The sequence below is a fragment of the Dermacentor variabilis genome, chromosome 11, assembly GCF_050947875.1.
Source record: "Dermacentor variabilis isolate Ectoservices chromosome 11, ASM5094787v1, whole genome shotgun sequence".
NCBI classification, from domain to species: domain Eukaryota; kingdom Metazoa; phylum Arthropoda; class Arachnida; order Ixodida; family Ixodidae; genus Dermacentor; species Dermacentor variabilis.
This window is the reverse complement of record NC_134578.1, coordinates 81,957,532-81,979,520: the sequence shown is the minus strand read 5'-3', so window position 1 is coordinate 81,979,520 and position 21,989 is coordinate 81,957,532. Positions and strand designations below refer to the sequence as shown.

Genomic DNA, 21,989 nt, shown 5'->3' with positions numbered 1-21,989 from the left:
TAGAATTATTCCATATATCGAACAACTTCTGGACACGGTATAGTTACAATGAGTATATATAGCAAAAATTACGCTTACATCGAACAAAACTAGTAGCGACTTTCGATATATCAAATGCCAAGCGGCAGAAAGTGCCCCCAGAAGTTGGCTTTCCCTCGCGGTGGCAGGAAAGCCTGGCGGCGCGGCTCCATCCAACCGCTCTCCCTACGTGACTGCGCTACCTCGGAGCTGCCGACACCCCCCTGCAAAAAGTGATCCTGGCCCGCCCGCAGCGCATGCCCAGACAGCCAGTCAGAGGCTCTTGTGCCCTCGTCGTGCAAGATGGCGAAAGTGCGAGTTGTCTCGCTGCTTTTCTGGTTCATTGTGTGCACCTTGTGGGCCTTCTCTCGCAGTGTTGCCGTGATGAAGCGGCAGAATGCGCCTTTCGTCGTGAAGCTTGAAATCATAAATCGGGTCGAACGCGGTGAGATGTCGGATGTCCCCGCAATGTATAAGATTCCGAGGTGCACTCTCGGCACGATCTTGAAGGGGGAAATTAGGGCTAAAGCGGCCTAACTCGTGACCCGGTGCCCGGGGCGCCCAACGTGTACGCACGGCCGTGTACGAGTGGTTCATCCGAAATAGCTTCAGCCGTACCGACTTCTGCGTGCTCGGTGATGACTGTAAATTCTGATTAATGCGACGTAGCCGTTGCTGGTGTTGCCGAAGTTTGGAGCGAGCTGTCAGACTTTCCAGAAGCTGTCGATGAATCAACGGTGGACGAGTTTGTGAGTGCAAATGATGGTGTCGCGACCACGGGAGAGCCCGGAAACGAAGACTACATTGCCGACATCGTGCCGAGCACAAGTGGAAGTGGGCACAATGAGGAAAGCAACGACCGCCTTTGGCCCACATCCTCCGAAGTGATTGGTGCGCTCACACTAGTCCGGTGCTTCTGCACGAATGCGGAAGGTTGCTCAGACTCCTTAAACAAAGTGGAAAAGTGTGTGCGTCGCACGCAGCAAAATTGCCCAAGCAGAAGAAAATGCAGGACTATTTCGTGCGAAACTAAGCTAGTTTGATCAATAAAGTGATTTTATAAATGGTATGTGCTTTTATGACATCCAATTATTTAGCAGACTTATATCGAATTATACTCTATATCGAATTGATAGGCGTTTTTTTGCGAGTTCGATATAGCCGGGTTCGACTGTATTGCCATCTCGCGATGGCGAGGACGCTGCATACGAGGACTACGGCGGGCTGGACGCTGAGAACGCAGTTTTGCTTTCGTATTTGATTGTAATGCCGTGGCAGTTTTCGCACCCATTTTTTCTGTAAATAAATGTGCATTAGATTCAGGCAAATATGATATGTGCTATCCCAATATTCCATGTTGGAATTACAGGCAAATCGTGTTGAACCACCCTACCTTTTATGATTGTTCTCTTCTGCAATGCCCTCGTCACCTGCTCTCATTATCTTCGGTTAGTGCCACGAAGAAGGTAGTTTTCAAATCAAGCCATTGAGTAGTGCAGTCGATTCAGGATAGAAGAGCATTAAAACAGTGAAATTGCAGAGCAGACTGTGGCAAGATGAAAGAATGTCACTGCCTTCATAGTATGTAGGGACCTCGGCGTTCGTTATCTTGCTTATGGCGCAACATAGTGGTTAAAGCTCGGACTACAAAAAGGTCTACTAAATGTTTAGCTACAATCAGTGTAGAATAAAATGTTCTTTAATTATTGTGATCCTTTTGTTTCTGAATTATTATTTAGCATAGATGTATTGCAACATAAAGCTATGGGCTGCGTAGTAGCCAAGGCAAGGCATGTATGTGGTTGCCTGCTCTTCGTGCTTGCCGCTCCACTTGGCAAGATTGTCAGTGAAATGGAGATGTTTAAGCACTTGCAGCTGATTATTTGGGGCATGTTTAGTTGCACCCATGCTTGCCAGATCAGCGAAGCAGGACATTGCACCAGAATAGCCTGGCATATCTTCTACTTTGTCTTCCTTGACATCTTAGGCTTAGGCCTTAGCCTTAGGCCTAGCATTTTAGGCCTAGCAAGTTTGGCTTAACGCTAACAATGTGCCTAGTTTGAACATTTAGCTAAAATAATAATTTCAGGGTGTTCTGAAGATGCTTCCAATTGATGTGGTACAATGTGTTAATTGATTGCTTTCGAGCCTGAAAGGACAGTTGTTTCGTTGTCATGAATGACATGCCAGAAACATAGTTTGCTCCCATCTTTCAGTGGCGCCGCATTACACGGCCTTCCAGAGACGAGGTTGGGTCTTCCAGCAGTCACAAGAACCATCCCGAGAGTTAAAGTCACTTGACGCAGCTGATAAGCCAACTCAGTTGGCCACAGAGAAAGGTAAGGCTCCTTTTTCTGCTCATCACAGTGGCCAAATCCAAATGTACTTGCCATTGTGCATGAGGAGTTTGAAGAGTTGAACAGCATGTTTCAAGATATCCAAAATTTCAATTGTCATCTTTCAAATAACTGAGCGCATCCAAAAAATTGATCGTCTTAGTTGATTGTACTCACCTTTATTGAGTGTATGTATCTCCCCATGCTTGCTTCCGCATTAGAAAATGGAAGCAGGCCTTAGTTTGTTTTGTTAAGACCCTGTGGTCCGTGATGTTTACATCTTGTTTGTGCTGCTTGTTTTGTTCTAACGAGACAAGTTGAGAGGGGCGTGGATGCCCTGACGACGATGGGTCATTTGTCATTCGGCTGCAGTTGGTCATTGCTCTGTCCTTGTCTTTTCACACGGTGATGTCTTTTAAATGGTCCAACCAGCATGAAGTGAAATCCTTCCCCAGTTCTAGGCCTTTTGTCTACGTGAATGCGATAAAGCACATCGTATTTCCTAGGGCATCACCCTAACACTTATGCAGTGGTGATTACATGTGGCACTGTGCCTCTTCAGAACAAGACCTGCTGCAGTAGCTTAGTGGCTACGGGGTTGCACAGTGCTGTGCTCAAGTTTGTGGGTTCGATTCTGGCCACGGCGGCCACAGTTCAGTAGGTGCAAAATGTGAAAATACTCGTGTACTCAACTTTAGGTTCGCTTTACACAAGTCCAGGTCCCTAAAGTTAATCCGTAGCCTCTGCAGCGATGTGCCTCATGATCAAATTGTGGTTTTGTCACGTAAAGCTCGAGAATGTAGTTTTCGCAAAACAAGCTGAAAGATGTTGCCAGTGATTTGAGCTCTGCCGGTGACTGGGGGAGAGCACACGCTAGCAGCCATCTTACTTTTCTTATGTTTGTCACTGTGATACAGTAGCATTTATACACATTGAGATGACATTAGTGTAAAGCTACCCCTCCTGGCACATCAATGGGATCCACCTTCCTAGCATACTAGCGCCGCTTACATGGATGCAATGCGCTAGATATGCCATGCGATGTGCCACTTGTTGTATTCATGCAAACACCGCTCGAGACTTACCGAGCATACTGTGCTGGTGACGCAGATTGGAGGTGCCTGCTACAACAGCAGATGACCGAGGTCGACGACCCCGAGCTCCTTGACCTGGAGCAGGACTTCCGGTACTTCGACTCGTCACATCTTGGCACGGCCGCCCTGGAGCAGCTTGTCATCGAGCAACCCCATAACGTTGAGCTCTGGTTGCGGCTTGCCTATCGGCACCTGTACGCCAAGCACAACAGGTATGCACAATGCATTGTACACAGTTGAACCTTGTTATGCTGTCTGTTTCCTTCATCTGGTTCAGCGCATTTGCTGATATCTGTGAAAATAAATTGCGATCAGATCTGTACAAAAGAAACAAAAGTGGGGCATGCCAGCAAAGGGCTTCCTGTCGAAGAGGAGGAGAGAATCCAGTGAAGGAGGTGTGGTGGAGGGGAGGGAGGTATGTGTGGAGCACGGTGCCATTGCCAGTGATGGCATCGTCCCCACTGCGAAGGATGCATGAAGGATGCATGCAAGAGTGACGTGCTTTAGTAACGTGACACTGGCACTCTGCGCTGGTGCGTTGTGTGACACTTCGGAGATAGCACTGAATTGAGAGGCTCATCAATCAGTAAACAGCTGCACCGCACATAAGGTCGCTTTAGCCAAAGTTCAAGAAGCTCAACGGTGGCAAGAGACAGCCAGGACAGTCAGACAAGAAGCTTCACTTGCTTTGATGGTCACCTTTGATAGCTTTAACTGTGCCGTGTGGTGTGCTGCGCGTCTGCATTCACCATCTCCTTTGGTGCAGCTACCAGAATAAAGTAAGATGTTCTTAATGAATTTTCCACATTCAAAGTGCTTGCTCAGGGGCCCTGTCGGCACCATGACGACAGTGGTCCTTCTAGCTTTCCTGCTGTACTTGCATTCAAGACACATTAACACCGAGTCGTTTGGCATCCAGAATGGCACGGAATCCAATTTGGTGACGATGAATTCTGCTGAAAATGCTCTCTCTGTGCCCACTTGGTGCGAGATCATTTCTGCCGCCACTGTTGCTGGAATCGCTCACCGAACACCAGTCAGGACACGAGCCAGCTACTGCACGTCGAAAATGGCACCTCGATGCGATGTGAGAAAGCTACAAAAAAAAAGAAACATATATGTATGGAGAGCCCATTGACTGTGGGAATCGGGCAGCAAAGCTTTCATGAGCCAGTAAAGGCAAAATGACGCATGACAAAAGCTCGACACGGGCAAGTCGATGCATACTCAGCTCGGACAATCACACTGTTAGTAATGTGGTGCACGCTTTCTCCTTGTTTCTGTGTCATTTTCGGAGCTGGCAGCAGCTCCGGCGGATGGAGTGGCGAGCAACGGGAATGACGCAGCATTTCGGCTGCAGGGTATTCCGTTCCGCTCCAGATGTGGAATATCATAGTGTGAACGAGCCCTAAGGGCAATATGACAAGGAGAACACCATTGTGGATTTTTACAGTGAACTTTAGGGATAAGTTATAGGGGATGAGACTTCTAGGCCTCACTCTATATTGTAACAGTCCTTTATTCCTCTTGCTTCCCCTCCCTTTAGTAGGGAGGTGAGGATAAGCGATTTTGTCGTGGTGCAAGCACAACATGCTACTTACCACAGCTTCCCTTAAGGGGGGAGGCTACCCTGGAGACCGAACTTTCTTATTTTTTAAGATATCCAGATGAAACTTTCAGGGTACGTTCACACCACTGAACTATGAGGAACTGCAAAGTTTCATGAAGATATGTTTATTAGTTCCAGAGTTATTGAGGTCTAACTAGGTGATTCATGTATATGCCTGAGGAAGAGCCTGGAGAAATGCCAGGACATCGTAGGAAGCTGAAATTCACTGTGATGATCCCTTGATAGATATCCCAGGGGGCTAAAGAGCCCTTTTCTTTAATTTCCCCTCCAAAAATTTTTAAGACAACTTTGAATTTGATGTAGCCAGTAATGACCACATCCATCAAAAATTAATTGCTTATTATAAATTAACTGCACCAGCTTTCAAAAAAAGAAGCCTGTTACCCCCTGGCAAAGTCATTCAGGAACAGAATAAAAAAAACGGCATACAAATCTGAAGAGCGGTTCTTGAGATATCGCCTTCCCCAGCACCACTACTAGCGAAAAAATCCATTCCGAGAAAACAGGCCTTAAAGTTGAACACATGTGTTTCTTTATTAGAAAGCTCCTGCGGAGCTTCTAATTAGCTCTTGCGGCTCCAGGCACACTCAGTGTGTCGGATTTTCGACTGGCGACAGCCGAAAGCACAGTTCCGCCGCTGAAAAGCGTCTACGCAGTCGGCACTCGCTGCGAGAGATAGGAAGTTCGATGCTCGTACAAGACGCATATCGCGCTCCCGTGCACCGAACATCTGCACTGTCTTGGGCTTTGCCGGCATCGCGTGCAGCGAAGAACTAGCGAAAAAAGAAAAGCTGAACAAATAATCTAAAAGATAGCGCAAGGCGATGAGCAGCGCGCAAGCTCATGTTGAGGCCGACAGAGCAAGGGGCAACAACGACGCGAGCGCGGCAACAAAGGTAGCAGCCGCCGCCGCCCGCGCAGCAGCCAATGGCAGGCGCGCTTTAGCCCGCGAGATTTGAGCAGCAGCCGCTGCCCGCGCAGCAGCCAATGGCAGGCGTGCCTTAGCCCGCGAGATTTGAATGCACTGCTCCGGCCAATCAGCGCTCCGCATCACATCGCAGGAAAACGCCAATAGCGTCTCAACCGCGCCGACGATGCCATTTTGCAAGGCGGCAAAATATAGACAAAGAATCCACGGTCAAAACGACACCAAGATGGCGCGGGCAGGCCGCATGGGCCGGGAATGGCGCGCCCGCGAAGTTTGACTTCATTTCGGCATTTGCGCGTTTTTTGGGCCGCGGTGGCCTCAAAAGTAGCGTTATTTTTGGTACTTTACGGTTGAATTAGGTGCTGATAATTACAGAACAGGTAGTTTATGAGACATACAAACCAAAAATATGGTTTTTCAAAAATCGACTTTTTCGCTATTTTTCGGTTTTCAAGGGCCGCGTCCCCCCTTAAGTCCATTAAGTGCTGCCACTACCGGCATGCGTTGCAGCACAGTGGCATGATGAGTCGTCGGGAAATTGGTCTTTGCCACGGCACATCTTTCCTTTTATTTTTTTCTGCTGTATGCATGAAGTGTGTGTACGCATCAATGCAGCGATGAAGGTGACCCTGAAGCCAGGCTGGACCAAGCGCTAAATGTGTTCTCACAAGCTCTGGAGAACAATCGGGCGAGCCCCGAGGTGTGGCGTCACTACCTCGGGTGGTACGCGGCGCACCCGCAGTGCTCCGACTTGGACTACCTGTGTCACAAGGCTCTGGACTACTGCAACCACAACTCCGTCTGGTGGAAGGTGAGCATTCTGTGTACTAGCAGATGGTCACACCTGAAAATTGCGCACTCGAACCTCATCGTGACAAATTCGCCTTGTCACGATCCGCCCGGGTTCCTGAACGACAGGATGCTCCCTCCCTTACCCTCGCTCCCTCACCCTCCCTTAGGGTGACGCTCCGCAGCATGGTGGTGATAGACTGGCCACCGAGCAGCGGTGCTCGTCGGTGTTTATTTGGTGCGGTGACCAATGTTCCCCAACGAGCCTGGCGGGCCAATGAAGATTATGCCCGAGGGGGCGTCACATGCTTGTCACACGCTTCTGGCACGAAAATTCCTGCGTTACCATACTTACTCGGTTCTAATGTATGCATTTCTTCTGAAGAAATGTTTTTTTCATTGGCTATATCATGAGACCCAAGTACAAAACTGAATCCCCCCCCCCCACTTCTCTCTCCCTATCTCAAATGGAGGATCAGGAGTAGCGTTCTCGGGCTATCACTTTGGATGTACTATTCCTTTCGCAAGAATTTCTAATAAGTGATAAAATTTGAAAGTGGATGTTGTGAGCACAATGTAAAGTATGTTTCCCTCAGCACAATGAACGACAGTGTATGACCTCTGCTAGTTCCGACTACCTTTGCTTCATCATGGTAACAGAGCCCACATGCCGTACAGCAAATTTTGGCTTCCTGTATATCTTTTGAATATAATAGAATGTGTACTAGAACGTCATTTTTGAAGCAACTTTCTTAAAATTGAAGTTGCCAAAATGTCGCCAATTGTTCGGTCACATCGCTAATGAAAGACAAATTGCCGGTGGCTGAATAGAAAAATTTGTTGCTAAACAGGTCAGAAAGTCTCTGAATAGAACAACAAAATCACTGAAGTGGCAACATTGCATCATGCACGATTTAACTGTGATGTAATGAGTGATAATATTTTATGAATATTTAATGACACAGTGGGGTCACTAAAACAAAAATTGCTTGACATTTAATATATTTAATGTCAAAGGGCTTTTTCGAATTTGTTGATGAGTGTTTATAAAGCTGTTGGCAGCTGAACAAAAGCTGCTGTAGCTGGGCTGGCCAGTTGTCAGACAGTGCCCAAAGGGGTCACACTCGGAATGCTGTCGCCACGGAAACTGACCAATTGACAACATGGTCCTGGTGCAATCCCTCGTGCTGTAGCTCCTCCCACCCAGTGACCGGCTTGTGTGGTCTCTCACATTCTGGTGTCGTTTCTGGCCACCTCCTCCCGGGGCGCAGTGCGTGACGCTGGTGGACGCCTTACCCTCCAAGTGCCAGCTGTGCCAGCAGCAGCTGTACAACCTGAGCCAGGGAGTGTCCGACGGCAAGCAGCCGGACTCGCTGTGCGTCCTCGAGGTGGTGCTCTACTGGGCGCAGCTTTGTGCCGTCGCCGGCAACATGCCACTTGCTTTCCTCATCCTCAAGGTGAGGGCCACGAGGCTACACACCGTTCCAGATGGCCTTGTCCCGTAGTGTGCGGGACAAGGAAGGTTTTAGCAGGAAAAACGGAAAATTCCGGCGCAGTTAAAGAACGTGCACCATGATGGCTCTAGGACAGGACTAAGACTGTTTTATTGTACAGAGATAGGAACACTGAGGAGTGTGAAAGATGTAAAAACTATTACCGTGCTTCTGGAAAGTTGGAAAATCAAGGATAAGTAATGAAAGGAGCTTTCAGCGTTGCCCAGAGAAAACAAGAAACTGTGAAGTTGAATAAATAAAAAAATTCCCGCCCCCCCCCTCTTTTTTTTTTTTGTAGATTTTCAACTTCTTTTGGGTACATGACATCATTTTCCCATGCAGATTTTCATTAAACTGGTTTACTTATCCAGTGTTCGTGCTTTGAGTTGCCGATTTATTCGGCCCTGCTTTGCCGCCTGCTGGACTCTTGGTTAACTCAGAAAGTAGATCGGTCGCCCTAAGAAGGCTGGTTCAAGCCTCGTACCAGGACCTTTTTCTGCAACCGTGAAACCATCTTTCCGAGAAACACGGCTGCATTTCTTTTCCTGCTTTCGGGTGGGCGACTCCCAACTGTGGCTCCAGTTCAGACGGTAATAAAAAAATATTGACTTTGCTTTGCAGACGTCCGTCAAATCTGTCATCAAGTTCGAGCACTTCGTGGACCTGTCGGACGCTGGCGAGCTCCTGGACATGACGACGCGAGACATCCTCCAGTGTGCCAACATGCTCCTCTCGCCAAGCCACCTGTGCTTCCTGTGGCTGTGCTACCTGCACTTTGCGGAGTTCCGCTCGCTGCCGGCCGGACTGTTCTGCATCGAACGCGGATCTGTCGGTCGGCTGTGCTCCACGGTAATGTGATGAGTTTCTGCTTTACAGTGTTGTAGGACTAGCGTACATTCCGACAAGCTGGTGCAGTAAAACATCAATACTTTGCGTTTCACGAGACCGAAAGAAGTGTCTCAATTAAACTCTGAAGCGTCTGAATTGCACAGCCTGATGTATCAGCATAGCAGACGACTGAGGGAGCTGGCCGGGCTGTTCTGCATCGAACGCGGATCTGTTGGTCGGCTGTGCTCCACGGTAACGCGATGAGTTTCTGCTTTACAGTGTTATAGGACTAGTTTACATTCCGACAAGCTGGTGCAGTAAAACATCAATACTTTGCGTTTCACGAGACCGAAAGAAGTGTCTCAATTAAACTGCTTGTTGCACAGCCAGACGTATTAGCATAGCAGACGACTGAGGGAGCCAGAGTAGGTGCTGAAATCCAGACGCGGTGTTCTGCTCCCACGTGACCACCTGCTGCGTCACGACACGTACGCCACCTCGGAGGCAAAACCGAAATTAGTTCATAGGAAAGCTATTGCCTTGTAAATTATTTACGGTGCTCCGAGACTTGCCTGTACTTTTCTTTCATTTAAGACTTTCAGTTAAAGCAAGAAAAGCTGGAAATGTCATGTCAGCAGTCCTTTTTGTTCCCAGCTTCTCTTTGTTCTTCTAGTTCATCAGTCTGTGCTGCTGTGAACTGGTAATGCTGGATTTCTGTTCAGTTTCTTGCATTATCCGTTCTGGGCAGCCGAGCGATTTTCACCCTGACCCGCCAAGGGTCTCTGGCCTCCGGCTTAGGTCACGTGTTCGATCCCCTGCCGCAGCCGCCGCATTACCATTGAGCTGAACAGTAAAAAAATGCTTTCATGCTGAGCTTTGTGTGCGTGCTAGACAAGCTCAGGGGTACTTCTGGACATTGTCAAATTCGCCATCTTGTCAGCTCTGATTGGCCCAGATGGCTGCTACGGCATCTCTGAATGGCTGAAGAGGCTGCCATTACAGAACTTGACCATGTTCAGAGTGGCACCATAGGTCAAAAGTTGATCTGGAACCCTCTGCTGCAAAGTCTCTCATATTCCCCATATTCGCTACCAGTGTTGGGTAATACATGTTGTATTCAGAAGGCCTTTTGTGCGATAAGATTTGCGAGATGTGCCCTTTTATACCAGATAAGGCAGTGGAGTAAAAGCTCGTTAATTCGAATTCTGCGGGGATGCTATGGAAATTCAAATTATATGAAATTCGAACTAATGAAAATTGGACAGAAAAAATGGTTGGTTAAGGCGCGTATATAGTCTGACATAGCTTGAGAGTGCATACCCATGCGCTACGTCACGGCGAAAACAACGTATATAGTTCAACGCAACCAAATGCGGCCCACGTGGTCTGACGTGCCGGGCATCGAAATGGCCCTTGCTCTATCCATGCGTTTGTTGCGCTGGCCCACCATGCATTTCGCAGAGAAAAAAAGGTTGCAACCATAGAGTTTCTCACTATAATACCTAGAGGGAAATCTGGCGCCACCGTCTATGGGAGTTTCTTAAGGGGCGCCGTGCCGTCATGGGAATGACGGTATATGTGTCTGCGAGGCTTGCGTAGGCAGGTGTTGTAAGAGGCTTTGTTTAAAACGTGGATATGGCTACACAAATAACGCGTTCTTACAGTAAAATCTTCATAAAATGTTTCCATTCGCGCAAATTGCATCTTCACTCACCTACAATGCATGACGAAGGGAAGAAAAGCAAGAATAGATGACAAACTGTTTCAAAGTAAGCGAGAATCTTGTCATCTGTCCTCCAACTTTAGCGGCCTGCTAATACTTTTTACGTATCATATAATTGTACATGTAATAACAAGTTCTCATAGTTAAACAAAACATGTTTTTACGTAATAATAAAGCTAAAACAGCTTTTGACGTCCAGTTTTAGTACAACATGAATCATCGTGACAGATGGAACGGTGCTTGCCTGGCTTTCCGAGAACGATGCCAATCCGAAGTCACAATATACCAGCATTCCCATGCATACCACAGTGCAGCAGCGCCAGATTTCCCTCTAGGTAATATAGTGAGAAACTCTATGGTTCCAACACCACTTCGTCGAAGGTTGAACCAACACCACTTCGTCGAGTGCTCTGAAAAGACCACCCAACAGCGCACGAATCAAAGTCTAGAGGGGATGGCATTTTGGCTGGCGCAGTGCAAGCAGCATAATGTGACTAGCCGCAAGCGTCGCACACCGGCAACGTCGGACTACAAAAGCACCTTTGCGCCGTTGACGCTCGCCACAGGGACAAGAGCTGGGCTGTAAAATGCACTTGCGATACGCTCCACAGCCAGCTGCACGCTGCCGAGTTCCACTATACGTATAGGTGGCCTCCAAACATGTATCGTAGCCATGCTTTCCTTCGAGCAACAGCCACGAATCTCAAAGGTTATGCTTTTTGGCACTGCAAACGATAATCGTCACAGCCGCCATGTTTGAGACATACCTGGTGCTGCTTTTCGGCAGAACACCTTGTAGAAAAAGAGCATAGCCACCAAGATGTCACGAAAAATAGGAAGAAAAAGAAACATGCAGCGCCGCGTGCACATTTTTATCTTGGAGGTCTTCAGAGAGGGAGAGAACTGACCTGCAACAGAGGCGTTGTCCTTGACTGGCCAGGTGCAAACGCGTCTCGCTCATGTCGGGCCTAAACAAAGGGCCGCAGATGGAAAGAGGAAAGCGACATGGCCCGCGCAGCGACACCAGCGTCGCCAACGTGCTCCCGCACACTAGCACTCTCCCCATCCACGATGGCACTGAGTTCGAATCATCGGTGATGGTGCAGATTTCAGTGTGAATTAGCGAGATCTGTTACACATTGCTTTCAATATATTGGTGGACAGACGGCGGCGGCTACTTTGAATTCTCCAAGATTTCAAATGAACGAGGTGTGAATTAACGAGCTTTTACTGTAAGCATCATTTCTTAAAGGACTCGTTGGGCCTTTCTAAATCGACAAAAAAAAAATTGTGCTGCCTTAGCAGATTGCACATCTACATACACTACCAAAAAGGGACACTCTTACTGGCACAGCAGACTTGGCAAGGCAGGAAAGACGCGAAAATGAAATACGAGTGGCAACTGCCCACTTGAAGTTTTCTTGCCAGCTTGCTGTGGCCCCATTGATTTTGACACCGTCTGCTCTAGCCTAGTCAGTTGTACTGGTGAAGGTGGACTACATTGGCATTCTAAAGGAACCAATTAGTAAAAAGTTTCCAGAACCTTCAATGTGCCACGTGGGTCGAAATATGAGAAAGCACTTTGAAATCCCTTAGTCACACTGACATGCCAGTGCGGAGGTTTCAATGCAAAACTTGAAAAGTGGCAGTCTGGCCTTCATTCTCTTTTGTAGTAATCAAGTTGTTCCCACGAAATTCACATAAGTAGAGCTTTGTAAGAGTCTGAACTCATTCAGTGCTTCTCTTTGGTGCCTCTTAAAAGGCAAACCGCGTGCTTAATTGTGCTCAATTAGTTAAAGATGGATTGTAAGCGTAAGCAAAACTGGTTCATAGGAACGAAGATTAAGCTGCTTATAGCACTATGATGCTGGCCACTGTTTTTGCTATGGTTTAGAATTCTTGGAATTTCATGTAATGCAAAAAAAAAAATATACGAGTTGAAAGCTTCGTGTCTGGCCATTGTTAAAAATGGGAAGGCCCAAATGTGTTGCCTGACAAATTTGCACTTTCAGGACCCTTTCGAGATCCCCTGGGACCAGCGCGGGGCCCTGACCCAGTCACTGGACACTCTGTTGAGTGCCTTCCATGAGGCAGTAGACGAACTTGGCGGGCCCGACAAGTGTGTTCCCCTGTTTGTCAATCACGTGAAGCTTCTCGCTAGCCAGTCAATGTAAGTATTTCACTGCACACCAGCAGTTATATGCATTAGCAGATGTAACGGAGCCATTTCCAGATTTGCAAGTGCGTTTTCACTGCCCTGCACATTTTCCCAACTAGTGGTGGCAATAGTGGTTGTTCTAATGGAGCAGAAGTGCTAGCTGCATATGCCTAGGGTTGTCGGAGGAGCCATGTCTGCATTTTTCGTGGCATAATACAGGCAAACTGTCTACCGTATTTACCCGCGTATAACCCGCCCCTGCGTATAACCCGCACCCCTAACTTTGAACTCGGCGGAAAAAAAAAAAAAAAAAAAAACTCGCGTATAACCCGCACGTTTACCTGAAAAAAAAAAAATGAGCGCTAGAAAGATGCAACTCACACTCAGTGATCATTTCGTTTTCAGAACATTTATTCAAACGACCGCCACCACGTCACTGGTTATCCGATTCTTAATCGACGCCGCTCTCACTACTGCCATCCGAGGCTTCATCGCCACTCTCAAAGACGTAGTCGTCCTCGGAACCATCCAGACTATTACTGATCGCACATTTTTTAAAGCTTTTGCGCACCAAATCGGCCGGTATCGCTTTCCACGCATCCACGATCCACTGGCACAGCAATGGAATCTCAGGCCTTCGCACGCGTCCCGTCGGTGTGAGGGCGTACATGCCGTCGGCCATCCACTGGGCATACAGCCGCTTCACGTGTGCCTTGAACGGCTTGTTCAGGCACACGTCGAGTGGCTGTAGCATGGACGTCATGCCGCCAGGTATTATGACGAGGTCGGTGCTGGTCTCGGCAAGGCGAGGCGAGCCTTCACCGCATCAGTGCAGTGGCCTCTGAAGGAATCTAGTACGAGCATCGACCGGCGTGCCAGCAAGGCACCTGGTCTTCGCTCCCAGATTACTCGAAGCCAGTCACCGACTAGGCCACTGTTCATCCACGAATTTTCTTCCGCACGCACAACGATTCCTGGGGGCAGTGGAATGCTAGGTAGCGTCTTGCGTTTGAAAATCACATACGGGCGCAGTTTCGTGCCGTCAGCCAAAGCGCATAGCATGACTGTGCAGCGCAGCTTGGCATTTCCGCCGGTCAGCACGCTGACTGATTTGGAGCCCTTTTTTTCCATGGTCGTGTCCATCGGCATCTCAAAGTACACAGGTGTTTGATCAGCATTTCCCACCTGAGACAGCAAATAGCTGTGTTCCTTCCGAAGTGCGATCACATATCGTTGAAAGTTCAACAACTTTTCCTCGTAGGCTTCAGGAAGCCGCTGGCACATGGTTGTTCGCCGCCGCATAGAAAATCCATGTCTTCGCATGAAGCGCTGAAGCCATCCACGGCTTGCACGAAACTCACGTGGAATGTTCAATTCCCGGGCCAACTTCAGGGCTTCCATTTGCGCCATCTCAGTCGAAACAGCGTGGCCACGACTTCTCTGCTCCTCAATGAACTTCGCAAGCTGCGTCTCGAGGTGGGGGTACGCGCCAGTCTTCGGACCCCGAAACGCTCGCCTGTTCCGGTTCGTTGCTTCGAGACTCTCTTTTTTCTTCCTCCAGTCGCGAATGCACGACTCGTCGACGTCATGCTGTCTTGCAGCAGCTCTGTTGCCGATTTCTTCGGCAGCGGCTATAATCTTTAGCTTCTCTTTCGCTGTGAAACACTGCCGTCGAGTCGCACTCATGATGCCAAAACAAAGCAGGCAAACAGTGCAAACTGGGGTAAGTACACTAAACAGCGCCTAACGCGAGGCTCAACAATGCTGGCCTTTCGTTGGCCCTTCATCGGCTTGACAAGCGTCGATGACGATGGGGATGGCGGACTACACGGGGAGGCCGCCGCACATTGCGGTGAAGCCGACCCCCCCCCCTCCCAAGGAAAAAATTCGCAGATAACCCGCACCCCCACTTTTTAAACGCGTTTTTTCACATTTTGGTGCGGGTTATACGCGAATAAATACGGTATATACAAGCTGTTTGCAAAAATAACCACGCCTTTGCTAAAATGCTTTCCAAGTACGTTTGCCTACGTACCCGACAGGCAGTTGTAGTTGTGTTTGATTATAATGTAAAAAAAAAAAATATGTCTGTGAAACCATAGACTGTTGCGGCTTTGAAAGAAAGAAAAGGCAAATTCACTCTTGCACGTTCCTACGAAGATAAGTTATCCAAATAAACTCGCGGTTAAACCTGTCCAGCCTCACCCTGAAATGGCAGAAGTACACGATCCTCAGTCCCTAGTAAGCACGTCTAGGCATGGTTGTGGTCTTTGCTGGTTCCCTCAAGCCAGTGTCGCTGCAATACAGCTAGTTTATGTGGTGAAGCATACACAAAACATTGCGGTGAAGCTTATTAAGAGTGGAAAGGGGCCACTGCCACAATACATAGCATGTGTCCCTTTTATTATATATAATTATATAATTATATGTGCATGCACACTCCATCTCCGGTCATGGTATGAGCGTCGAGATGTCTATTAACTGTACTGGCAGAGATTCAGAGCTGTTTCTGACGTTGCTGTGGCAATTTGGGGGCCTTTCTCACTGTTACGTTTTTCTGTTACATATTGTTAGGTCTTTTATCAGAATCTCTGGAAAAACATACGAATAGGGTTTCACTGCGTAAATATTTATTGTGCTTATTTGCAATATGAGGTCCACTTTTGTATATCTCATTTGGTTCAAATTTACAGTGGGCTTCCCTAAGTTATCTGAAAAATAATGTGAAAAAGCAAAGGCTAGAAAAGCTGAGTGTGTCATATATAGTGAAAGAGCAAAGTGTAAGAAGAAGCTTAAGTTGCCAAGGAAGTTCTCAGTGGCTTAGGTATTTGTTTCCTGGGGCCATATTCTGTAACGGCTCATTTTTGGGATCTCTTCGCTCTCACGAATGCCATTGACCGGCACTTGGCTGTCGTCATCCCTGTGCGTTATTCCAAATTTTGTTGTCGGCACACAGGTTGTCAATCATCTCCAAAGCGAACCTGTTGTCTGCTACTAGCAGAAGCGCGAAGAATTTGTTTGCTCGAGGGTCGCTCGCGGTCGCGAGCATGATCTCCAGGGTTGCTAAGGCAACCGTGGCTGTCAGCTAGCCTCACTCTGGCTAGCGTAACGAGACAGAGACGCTAATGGCTGTCAAGCGTTCGTGAAAGACAACAGCAGCATGACAAAAGGCAACATTCGACATGAGCAAGGGAGAGTTCCGAAGGCATTTTAGGCTTTCCAGAAACACAGTGCAATGGCTTTGCGATGAGATAGAAGAATACCTGGGACAACAAAGATTTATTGGCATTAACACTGTGACGAAAGTTCCCCGTGTGGTGTGCTTTTGTGCCACGGAGAGTTTTAAGCAGTATGTCTGGAATGAAGAAGCGATTTACTTGTCGCAGCCACCAGTGATTCGCATCATTACAGCCCTTGAAAGGGCAATAACAGTTGAGCGAAAGATTCCTGAGGTAGTGGGATGTGTGTAAGTCCCATTACAATTGTGTGCCCGTAACAAGCTCAGGCCCAACAATACGGTATCCTATTAAAGCCACCGCCTACTCTCAAAGAGAACAGCCTCGTTTGCTTATGTATGGCGCACTGTCTAGATGGAAAAAATAAAACAGTGCAGTATACCGTATTTACTCGCATAATGATCGCACTTTCTTGTCAGAAAAATTGACGCGAAATCAGAGGTGCGATCATTATGCGGTTTAAATTTCCCGCGAAAATAAAACAAAAATTTCGGCCCGCGTTTGCCGCGGAACACCAAAACAAGAATGGTGGCCGGCGGAGCAAGCCAAACGCACCGAATGTGATTTTTTTTTCTTCTCATGAGTACATTACGTGCATTGAAACAATTTCTTCTGTATCAGTAATGAATACTATCGTTAATATCGGCAAGTTTGCTGCAATAACGTAGCCATGTCCACTTTGAGGGGACAGAAACAAATGGGCGCACTTAGCTGCCAGTGACATAGAAACACAGGGCCGGCATGCTGCGGAAACTGCGGCATCTGTCTTCACTACTATCCTAATGCGGCACGTTTCCGCTAAGGGTGGGTGAATATCTTAGCTGTGTTACAAGCGTCGGCATATTAATAGGGTACACTTTTAATGTATCAGTGTAAACGTGGCTACTATCGTTGCCTCTCATGATTTGTTGCGTGCCCACGAGTGCAGATGAGAAGAATCGAAAGGCACCTTTTTTGTTGTTGTTGACGACAACCGTTATAAAGCCTACACATAATAAAGGCAAGCTTGGTTGCAGCTTTTTTTTAGTCATGGAAGTGCAGCAAGTGATTAAAGTAATGAAATGAGGCATCTACTTAAGAATGTTTGGTGCATGCAGACCGCTTGGTTTGTCTTGAAGAGTCGTTCGCGTAGCATTCGACAGATGGTAAGCGCGATCAATATTAGCTAGACTTGGCACACGACATATCGCTGCGGCAAGTTCGGGGTGCGATCATTACACGGGAAATAAAACAAATAGAATTTTGATGACGAAATTCAGGGGTGCAATCATTACGCGAGTGCGATCATTATGCGAGTAAATACGGTAAAATTAAACCATCAGCGGCTGCTCGCAGTGCAAGCTCGCAGCTATTGCTGGAAATTAGATGTGCAGTTATTTTACACAAACCATCATTTTTTTTATCGATAGCAATAGCCTTCAATTGCTATATCATCCGCAAAGTAGTACTAAAAAATAATCACGTCAACTCCCGGCAGAACGCCATTCGCTCATTGGTCTCCATTGTGCCACAACATTGTACTCTTTCTCCGAGTGACGTAACAGCCAGAGTGAACCAGTTCCTTAGCGAACCGTTACAGAATATAACACCTGATGGCAGTTTTCGAAGGATTGCATAGAATTTTTTTTTTGTTCTTCTTGCTTTTGCACTTTTCATCGAATGGCCGAGTAAATGGATTGATCAATCAGAAGGCCTTGTTGCTCTTGGCAATGCAGGGGACCAGCTGCTGTACAGCTCTGCAGTGCGGCCCTGGAAGACAATCCAGGTTGGTCCGACGGCTGGCTGCAGCTTGTGGAGCTCCACCTCAAGGCTGGGGATGTGGAGGAAGCCACTAATGTAAGAAAAAACCTCGGGAAAGGCACGTACCCTTGTTTTCACGTTGTGCTCGTTAGAGTGAAGAGCCAAACACTGCCAAGAACAGAACTCTTGATTGGGCGAACTTGTTCCCGGAAAGACGAGCAACACTCTTCCTTCACCAAGTTTTACAAAATTTGAGTGCTTTCTTGGTTTGACCAAACCAATGAGAAGCAAAAGCGGGGGCGGGGGGGTGGTGGAATTTTAGTTGCTCACAACTAGATGTAGCTAACAAATAATGAATCCAAGGAAACCTTAGGGGAAATCGCTTGTTGTTTTAATTGAAGTGCAGAAGCGATGTAAAGGGAAATAAGAGTAACAACTTGTCGCTAGTGAGAGCACAACCACAACTTCTGCATTATGCCTGCATTGCATTACTGATTGTGTTACGGCGATAGCTGTTTCCACCTCCACTCTCTTGGGTATTTATGTGCTTGTGCATGATCTAACCTGAGGGAATGTTGGCAGATGTGAAGCATCCTTTTCACTGATGGCGTCACGTAGTACGTGAACTTTAGGAGCACGCAGCTCTGGCCAGTGAACTCTCGTATGGGACCTGAAGGCACGAAACCTACTGCAGTTGAAATCCTCACTGCTGCTTTTTAATACTTCCATGTGGGCAGGTTTGACGGTGCAGGCGTGACAGGTTTCCGTCGATCGCTCTTTGCAGGCATTGCAGCGAGGCCTGTCGCGGCTACCAACAGATCCACGACTCTTGTTCAGAGCGGCGTCGGGAAACTTCGTCCTGCCAGGCGACGTAGTTGAAGAGCTGCTGGAGAACTTTGTGGCCCACTACTTCCAGGTCGATGACAACCTAGTCGGTCTCCAGCGAAGCGCCGCAGAGTGAGTTTAACCTGGATGTTACAGCCGATACTCCTGTCGCAAGGGAGGACATGTCATTTGTGGGTAATCATATTCAATGCAGAAAGTGGTGTTAGGTTCCAGTAGTGCTATGCGGATGAAAATAACGTGATTCATGCGAGATGGCGATGACGGATGCGTCGGAGAATAAAAGGCAGCGAAATACGCAACAGTTAACGTTAGGGGAGTGAGAGTACTCGTATATCACTGAACCGAATTGAACAGGGAGCGTTCAAATAATTCAGTTTGTAAATCGAATATCTACTATTCAATTTTTTGACTATTTGATTTGGAGAGACGCGCAGTGCAGCATGCCGTGGGTGCCACAGAGCCCCTTCATGCTTGATGCCACGCAAGCACTTCATTTTCGGCACAAATGGAGTGCCAAACACGCTGCAGGCAGTGGACTTTGTCACTGCATGTGCTCCCGACATCGGCCCAACGCAGGATCGCACACGCAGCATCCGTATGCTGCAATTTGCACGACGACGCCACGTCGGCCGGGGCTGCCTCTGTCGGTACAAGGTTCCTTGTCCGGATCGATAGGACCATTCGGAATGACAACGCGACGGGGACAGAGGGAATGGCAACAATAGTTGCACATATTTCGGGAAGTGCAAAAGCATGTTTGAAGATTAGGTTGATTATCCGCCGATGGGGCGTATGGATCATGTTGAATACGTGGCGGCAAACTTCATCCTGCATCGACAGCCGTCAATCTCACCTGCACACATGATCTCGGTATCGAACGCAGCTCATGAGACATGCGCACAGAGTTGGCATACTAACTCTAGAGGACAAGCTGAGCGTAAAAAGTGGCTGTAAAGGTGCTGCCACGCTGCTACGACTAATTTTTGTAACGGCCAGAATATTCAAAATATTATGCAAAAACAAGCATTAACATGTAGCACGCACATATGGGTAATGTGTAAAGTTCATTTAGTATATTTTTCAGAGATTGGACGGCTATTCAGAAAATTTTTACGTAAAATTTATGATGCATGAAAGGATGTATTTGTAGGCACCTAAACTAGATGGCGCCACTATACTAAAGGAGACTTGAGATTGTGTTGAGCATCTCATCTTGACGTCTACACCTGCTCTCCTGCACAGAGTAGCAACATACTTTTTGCTGCGGTCTACTCTTATTACTGTACACTCTACTCTGCTACAGTACGGTCTACACTTAGGAACTCCAAGTAAGTATTCCAGCACCGATTACAGCCAAGCTCTAGTATATGAGGGTGTGCAAAATGTCTTTTTATCAATAGAATGTCTGTTGAATAGAATCAAGTACGTTTTTTTTTTTCTGAAGCTAAAGAACTAGTGATTTTATGTTGTAGTGAATGTCAATGAGGTTCTCAATATTACAGTGGACCTGCTTTATAGCAATCTTTTATTGCATAGAATGTTTTGCTTTCCGGTTTTGCCCCAGAATACAGAAGGGCTCTCCCATCTTTATGGCAGGTGGGTTGTCGTGATGCCAATCTGTGCAACAGGTGGAAATGTAGACCGTGCATCACGTGACCCGATGACTTTTAGGCACGTAGTCATCACTGACACTGGGTGGGTGGGCCACGCACCGACTGCAAAGAGCAGGTGCCGTTTCGTAGTTCGGTTCAGCGGGATTTGCCACCTGTCAAAGTCTCTGAAATCGGGCAAGTCGTGGCAAGTCACGCTCTTTGATGGGCCAACATCAAGGAGCGCACGCAGTAGGGCAGACACGCTCGCAGAAAGCAAGTCCACAACCTTGTGAGCTCAGGCAGCTGGATTCGCGCACTCGGTGCACCTTTTGCATGTCATTGAGAACGAGGGGCTCTGCGCCGAATATACTGAATCCAATAGAACTTTGTTCCACGTTTCGGGGAAAAAACGGCAAGAAAAAACATGCTAACTGCGAAAGCGTATGATCCGAACTAAAAAAGTTTGACAGACTCAACTGTCGTTGACATCTATGTAATGCGAAGCGTTGCGTGGGTTGTTGCGGCACGAGAAGCCGAAGCGCCGTCGAGCTGGTGGTGCTCCGGCGTCTCGAGACGCATTTTGTTGTTTTTCTGCTGCATGGTGTTTTGAGAGGGCCACCGGAAACCGAAACGAAATCGAGCTGGTGGGCGACGTGGGCTGCCACCGAAGCGAAACGGCATGCCCACATCGTGCTGCCTGCAGCAGGGGACGGCAGCGCGTTTGGATTATCGCCTACGAAAAGCTTGCAGTGCGCTACCAATGGCACTACACATCAAGCGCTGCAAAACAGATAAAGGTGCTTATCACAATAGGTTGGGTCGTGATAGCTGGGAATGAGGCGTGCGACGACCCGGCCAGAGATTTTCTGGTACCAAAATAAGAAACTGTGTGCTGCATGTTTTCACGTGAGACAGGCGGCCATAAACTGTTCTCGATTGCGCACACCTCGTGACTCGTTCATACGGGATCTAGCAGCCGGAAAATGCATAGGATCGCAGCCTGCAGCAGGAAACAGTGGTGCGTTTCAGTTATCGCCCATTGAAAGCGCGCGCTATGCTTTCTATGGCACCATGCGCTGGGAAGCAAATAGGCGAAGATGCTTATCGCAATAGGATTGGCAGTGGTAGCTGTAAATGCCACCTGTGATGACTCCGGAGAAGATTTGTTGGTACCGAAATGAGAAACCGAGTGTGCTTGCAAACGTTTTCACGCGAGACGGGTGTGCGAGTATTGCGGTGAAACTGCCACAGCAGGCAGCTATTCTCGATCGCGCATTTTCCTGTTTATATAGGCTTTAGGAGCTGGAGAACGTATCATATGATTGAATTTTGGCGACGCACTGAACATTGGTGCCGAAAAACCGTGTTTTCCGGGAACGTATGAACTGGTAGAAAAATGAGCGTAACTCTATTGAATCATTTTTGTGTTCTTGATTGCAAATGTTGTCACAGGACGCACGTTCGTACAGAAATGTATCAACGAGCTTCTGCTGTGTTCATGTATTCACTCATTCCCAGGTTTTGTTGCACCACATTGAATATCCCCATGTAGCAGCAACTTAACGACATTCTGTGAAA

At 47.7% G+C, this 21,989-nt stretch overlaps 1 protein-coding gene across 2 annotated transcripts in view; it reads left to right on the top strand.

Moving 5' to 3' along the window:
• LOC142563728 (uncharacterized) overlaps positions 1 to 21,989 on the top strand; it is a 92,425-nt gene that overhangs the window by 50,424 nt on the left and 20,012 nt on the right. For both annotated transcript variants that reach the window (XM_075674325.1, XM_075674324.1), the window contains exons 20-27: positions 2,235 to 2,357; positions 3,465 to 3,660; positions 6,622 to 6,817; positions 8,067 to 8,252; positions 8,910 to 9,137; positions 12,852 to 13,009; positions 17,949 to 18,069; positions 18,758 to 18,930. In XM_075674325.1, the coding sequence (XP_075530440.1) occupies positions 2,235 to 2,357; positions 3,465 to 3,660; positions 6,622 to 6,817; positions 8,067 to 8,252; positions 8,910 to 9,137; positions 12,852 to 13,009; positions 17,949 to 18,069; positions 18,758 to 18,930 (1,381 nt within the window). The remainder of the gene's footprint in view (positions 1 to 2,234; positions 2,358 to 3,464; positions 3,661 to 6,621; positions 6,818 to 8,066; positions 8,253 to 8,909; positions 9,138 to 12,851; positions 13,010 to 17,948; positions 18,070 to 18,757; positions 18,931 to 21,989) is intronic.